At 43.4% G+C, this 5,725-nt stretch overlaps 1 protein-coding gene across 1 annotated transcript; it reads right to left on the bottom strand.

Moving 5' to 3' along the window:
• Positions 1–744: 744 nt before the first annotated feature.
• Positions 745–3,935, bottom strand: LOC126990566 (uncharacterized). The gene is made up of 5 exons (XM_050849177.1): positions 3,853–3,935; positions 3,101–3,271; positions 1,890–2,006; positions 1,463–1,646; positions 745–1,218 (listed from the first exon to the last, which is right to left on the bottom strand). Exons 1-5 carry the CDS (start codon positions 3,913–3,915, stop codon positions 1,049–1,051), a joined length of 705 nt encoding a protein of 234 aa, XP_050705134.1. The 5' UTR covers positions 3,916–3,935; the 3' UTR covers positions 745–1,048.
• Between the last annotated feature and the right edge of the window lie 1,790 nt (positions 3,936–5,725).

Here is a 5,725-nt window from a genome sequence, read left to right as displayed (position 1 = left end):
TCTACAGATCATGACCCAGAAACGGGTTACGCTAAATGGAAAAGGCTATTAGTGTTGCAACGGTTATATAAAGGTTAATTTGGTTGATTTATATTCAGATATTATGCTTGTGAGAAGAGAAGGAAGCCATAATACCAAAAATTTTGAGATGTTTCTTGTAGTTCTCCTTTTATTTATTTCCCCTCTAAATATTGAGAGGATACTTTGTCCTTATATAAATGTTTTGTAGAAGATATAATCTTGTTTATTAGCCAATCAAACTTAAGTTATATTAATATTATGACGAGTATCATGAGTGTCCGTACCATCCCACCTCCCAGGCCGAACCATCACCACGGGTGGGGATGGTTCGGACGATTTAGAAACTTGTCTTTCACCACCTACATCTGAAAACTGGAAATAGCTACGAGTGTCATATTAGCAGCCTAAAGAGCCAAAGGATGGAGGAACATTTTGAGATCAACAAAATTACACTATTACTTAAACTTCTTTTTCTAAAAATATTTTTCTAAAAAGTGTCCGAATCATACCGGCTCTCCCCTACACATTATAATGCAATTTGGCATTTAATTAAATAATTCAGCAATGGAATAAAAACTTCTATTTTCATGTCAGAATCTTTATTGTAGACTTTCCTGTTTACATGTTATTTGTGGAATAGTTACCATCTATGTGTCTACATCACAATTTGTGAAGTTGATGCACAGAGTGATAGGCTAATAACCTGGAATACGATTTGTGAGTGCCAGGTTAAATAAGAGTAACAGTGAGACTTTGACATTTTTACCAAATTAGCACCAAAATGTTATAGAGTGATGCCCATACTGAAGAATTCAGCCAGGTTTACAGTTGTTGACACTTACAGAGGGGAACCTGTCATGCAGGCCAGGGATTGAAAGTTGTGCGCCCGGCACCGTCTCGTTGCAGACTGACTCGGTCCCACTCCCAGGTAACGGACCCAGCCTTTGAAGGCAGCGTGACGTCATTGCGTGAATCCGACGAGATTTTCGCGGGAAGTGGCCAGACTTGTTATAATTAGACTTTGGTTTTACCATTCTCGGTCCTGGACCCACACTATCTCGTAGCAGTTGGAGCGGTGCTGCCCGTCCACTACTTTGTGACCACAGAACGGATTGACGGCGCTGTGCGAAATCTTGAAGCCGAAACAGTCCAGAAGTTGAAAGTATTCCCAGAAGACTTTGTAACTTCGTCTAAGCTCTGAAAAATATATATGATCTTGAATATCCATTACAAGTTAAAAAAAAATGTTAAGCCTACAGTTTGACGTTCTAGTCAGTCCAACTGAATAAGAGAAAAAAAAGACGTCGCATTGTCTTCAGGAATTTATCAGTCGAATGACGAGTAAGAGGAGAAACAACTTGAGATTAGCCAGTAAAAGACGCAGCAATCTGTAGCCTCCGTCTGGCAGAGGAGGGCGGCCCTTCCCACACAGGAACACTACCTATAAGATTGGGGTCCATGTGAATCTCCATCGCTATCATCTTGACGTTCTTCAGCAGGTTGGGAGTCTTCCCAAAAACATCCCCAAAGAAAGCGACTTCGGATCCCTCCACATCAATCTTGAGGATGTCAATGATGCTGTTGAGGTGGCCGAGCCCCGCGAGGATGTTGGCGTAGCGGTCCACCTGCGGGTGCAGCGATGGTTGTCACGGGCCTGGCAATATCTCTCTCTCCTGTAGGTATGTATGTATATTAAATGTAGCCGTAATACAGTAAAATGCATCAGGTCGTGCGTGATTGGCTGCTGGGCTGACGGGAGGAGGAACATTGAGAACAGGAGATGGGGAAGTCAATTACGGTGTTAAAAATTACTGGCGGCGGAGACGCGGAGTAGGCTACGGCGTTGGGCCCCGGTTTAACAGCCTTACCTTCTTCTTGGCCTGCGGGTCAGTGTTGGTGAGGGCGCCGATGCCCAGGTTGAAGAAGCTGATTCTGGCGGTGCGGTTGTGATTCTCCTTTTTGATGGTTGGGTCGAAGGCAAACACCTGCAGGAAGTCGGCCGTATGATTATGCGATTATGGACAAGTCGGGGCTACACAGCAGACACAAGGCACAAGAGAATTAACACATGGGGCCAGGCGGCCTACACATGGTAGCTCCCGAACACGTGATTTGCAGTCACTTTCTTGTCTATAAATACCTCAAGTCTTAAATTGAACATTTTTATCGCGTTTCGTTAGTTAAACATCTGCTTAATATGTTCCATTTATTCACACCCCAGTACTGTAATTGGCCCCCTCCTTCCTGAAGCTTATTTTTCCAGTTTGTACCCACCGCTGCGGGTCCCAACTTCTCCGTGTGAGGACCCTTCAACGCCGCCTTTCTATCCACAGACCCGTTTCAATCTTTTAACGCTTCATAATTCCAAAATAAGAGCGAATTCTCATCATCTGCTCTGAAATTTCTTAATGGACTCTTTCATGAAATGTTTGGAGTTGACACTTGTCCTTCCTGAGTAGTGATCGGCGTACCTACTATCTGTATCAGTCTGTTGCTTTAACTATCGCACTCTCGGAATGTAAAGGCACTCTTGGCAAACTTCTGTAGAGTGATTGGCAGCTACGGGTGAACGGCGTATGTGCTGTTTGTATACGTTTGTTTGTTTTGACTATCGCACTCTCGGAATGTAAAGGCACTCTTGGCAAACTTCTGTAGAGTGATGGGCAGCTACGGGTGACCGGCGTATGTTCTACTCGCATCAGCGTTAAGTCGTCTCACACTCGGGAATATCACCGCTCGTAGCAAATTACTGCAAAATTACAGGAAATGAATCTCGGGCGTGAATCTCAGACGGCATGTGGCATTAAGGTGCCTTCCGTCTGGTGTACTCTTCCTGCAACTGTGGCCGCCTAGGAGGGGAGCAACTGCACCTTTCTGGAACTGAATTTATTTTTTTATCTTTTTGTCTTTTTATAAGAGGATATTATTGAAGGCGCTTTTCCTCCTTTTTTTTAATATCACTTTTGAATTGTCTACCGTCCAAAAACCCCAGTACCAGTTTTTGTTCCCTGGGGATTGGGATGGCGACCACCTTCCTTTTCTATTTTTTTTATCAGAAATAATCAATCAAAAAACTTACCGTGCAGCCCAGCTTCCTATCGACTTCGTCCTCGAATGACCAGTCTCCCCCAATGCCGAAGGAGAAGACCAGACATTTCAAGGGAATCACTTTGAATTTCTTGTCCACACAAACCCATTTCTCGCCGTCGGTGTAGCGACTCTTGGCTAGCAAACGGCCTCCCAGCATCAGCTGTTGAAGACAGAAGTATGGCATGACTCGGGACTACATTGGGATCTTTTGCTATTAACTCCTTCCTCTATTTTCCAGAGCAACTTCGTACAACCTAACCCCACCGTGTGAAGTCCTAACCTCACTAAACAACGTGACCAAACCCCTCCAAGAAAAGTAACCCACCCTCACTAAGTAACATAAGCTCACTACATAATGTAACCAAACCCCGCCAAGGGAAGGAACTGAATCTCACCCAGATACAGTAACCAAACTCCCCCAAGTAAGAGTAATGTAACCCCCAAGTAAAGTAACCTAACTCCATCATGTTGGATAACCAAGTTTACCAAGCACAGTAACCTCAGAGCTCCAAGTAAAGAAACCTTAAACCCACCAAGTAAACTACCCCGACTCTGCCAATAAACTGACCTACCTTCGTCAAGTAGAGTAACCTGCTATCACGTTAAATAGTTGTCAAAATGCAGCCATGCAGCGTCTGCTGCTGTTATTGTCGTTCTGTATTGCTCGTGTTGTTCCGCCGTCCTCGTTGCTCGTGTCGGTGCAGTTGCCTCATTGTCAAGGCCACGCGTCCGCAGACTCACCTGTGTGTCGCAGCGGACCAGCGGCGTTTGGATGTAGTCGAAAAGCTGGCTGAGGTTGGTCATCTCCCGCAGCGCACACTTCTTTTCCCCTTGAAGGAAAGGGGAGTCACAGTCATGTTCGAGAGGTGCATTGGTAGTCTTTTAAGAATCACTAGTCCACTTTGGAAGCTGAATTCATCTAACTTAACCCATTTCTGCGAGTCCCATCTTTACTATGTTCAGTAGTTAATCGGTATATCCATCGCTAATTGCTTTTACCCAGTTTAAAACATGTCCAAATATATGTGTCATTCTTCAACACACACACACACACACACACACACACACACACACACACACACACACACACACACACACACACACATATACACACACACACACACACACACACACACACACACACACACACACACACACACACACACACACACACACATATACACACACACACACACACACACACACACACACACACACACACACACACACACACACACACACACACACACACACACACACACACACACACACACACATATACACACACACATATATACACACACACACACACACACACACACACACACACACACACACACACACGGCTGTCAGGGCCGGTGCTGTCCTGGGGTCGGATTATTGTATTAATAAAGACTAGTAAGGGTACTCGCAGGGGGTCGCCTCATGCGATTACTTATCTGAGCAAACTACTTGCAAGACCTCGCGTAGGAGGAGGAATTACACTTTGTTCTTTTTACTATTAGAGGCCGAACTATAGCCTGTGTGATGAACATTTGTGTTGTAGAAGTTATTCTGTATTAGTCATGTTAAAGCGTACAAATTCTAGGTTTGTTTAACTAGTTCGCTGTATTTAAAAGGAATATGGGCCGACTAGTCAAGCCGCTGCACGCCACCCTCCACCCAAATGTGCTTAAGGGTCTCGAACACCTCTAGATCCAAATTTCACTCAATTTTGACCAATTTCATTTTTATGCTTTATGTGTTCCCTTAGAGTAGGAGAGTTATGTAGTAACAGGAAAATCCATTTATTGGTCCCCATACCCATTCCACGCCCCTCCATCCCCCCTCCCCCATATCAAAATTTTGCATATTTACTTTATTGTAATATACTAATACTTAAATGCATCCCAAATATATATTGTATTCATCCACTGGGAAACCCACAGCGTGGAGCTTGGTACAAAAATAGAGGATCAAGTGTCTTATCAGTGTGTGTGCGAGCGTGCGTGGGTCCCAAGGGATGTAGACATCTTCAATGCAGACTCTCTACTCCTACTGAACGCCTATCTGATGTTTATTTGTTTCCCATTTCTTCTTATGAACGTCCAAACTTGAGGGGGGACGAAAATAAAGAGAGTACCTTGTGGTTTTTGATGTTATAACTTTTGATATCTAATATCTGAAAACATGCTTTTTCTCCTGTCTTGGCAAACTACACATACAGTTTCTGCATGATTCCTTTCAAACTTGCCACACTTGCAAATTGATTACATAGTCACCTTGATACTGAAGGAAAAAGAGATATGATGGTATATGTCGCTTGTGAAACATTTTTTTCATGGTGGCTTGATGGAGATGTATTTCAAGCTTGCATTTCTCACCTTTCTAGCATTCATAAAGGAATTATATTCTTTATTTTTATTGAAAAATAGTGTAGAAAGGCACATACGGAAGCATTTTGCGATATCATAATTTTGATGATTTTGTTTGACTCGGGGAAGAAAGTCGGTGAAAAAAATCGGGAAAAATACTATTTATTGTCCAATAAACTTGAAACTTGGTCAAACTATGTAAAATGTCACGGGTAAAACGATGGTAAAGAGATATTAGTGCTTAAACAGACCTGGGCCAT

The sequence above is a fragment of the Eriocheir sinensis genome, unplaced genomic scaffold, assembly GCF_024679095.1.
Source record: "Eriocheir sinensis breed Jianghai 21 unplaced genomic scaffold, ASM2467909v1 Scaffold1752, whole genome shotgun sequence".
Lineage (NCBI taxonomy): Eukaryota > Metazoa > Arthropoda > Malacostraca > Decapoda > Varunidae > Eriocheir > Eriocheir sinensis.
The sequence above is the reverse complement of the archived record's forward strand: the minus strand, read 5'-3'. Positions and strand labels throughout refer to the sequence as shown.

What these genes read in the sequence shown, in the direction of transcription:
- LOC126990566 (XM_050849177.1), bottom strand. Translation starts at nt 3,915, where the DNA reads ATGACCAACCTCAGCCAGCTTTTCGACTACATCCAAACGCCGCTGGTC. An exon ending in TGGTCCGCTGCGACACACAG is followed by an intron (nt 3,272 to 3,852) that starts GTGAGTCTGCGG and finishes TGTCTTCAACAG; the next exon opens with CTGATGCTGGGAGGCCGTTT. An exon ending in ATAGGAAGCTGGGCTGCACG is followed by an intron (nt 2,007 to 3,100) that starts GTAAGTTTTTTG and finishes GACTTCCTGCAG; the next exon opens with GTGTTTGCCTTCGACCCAAC.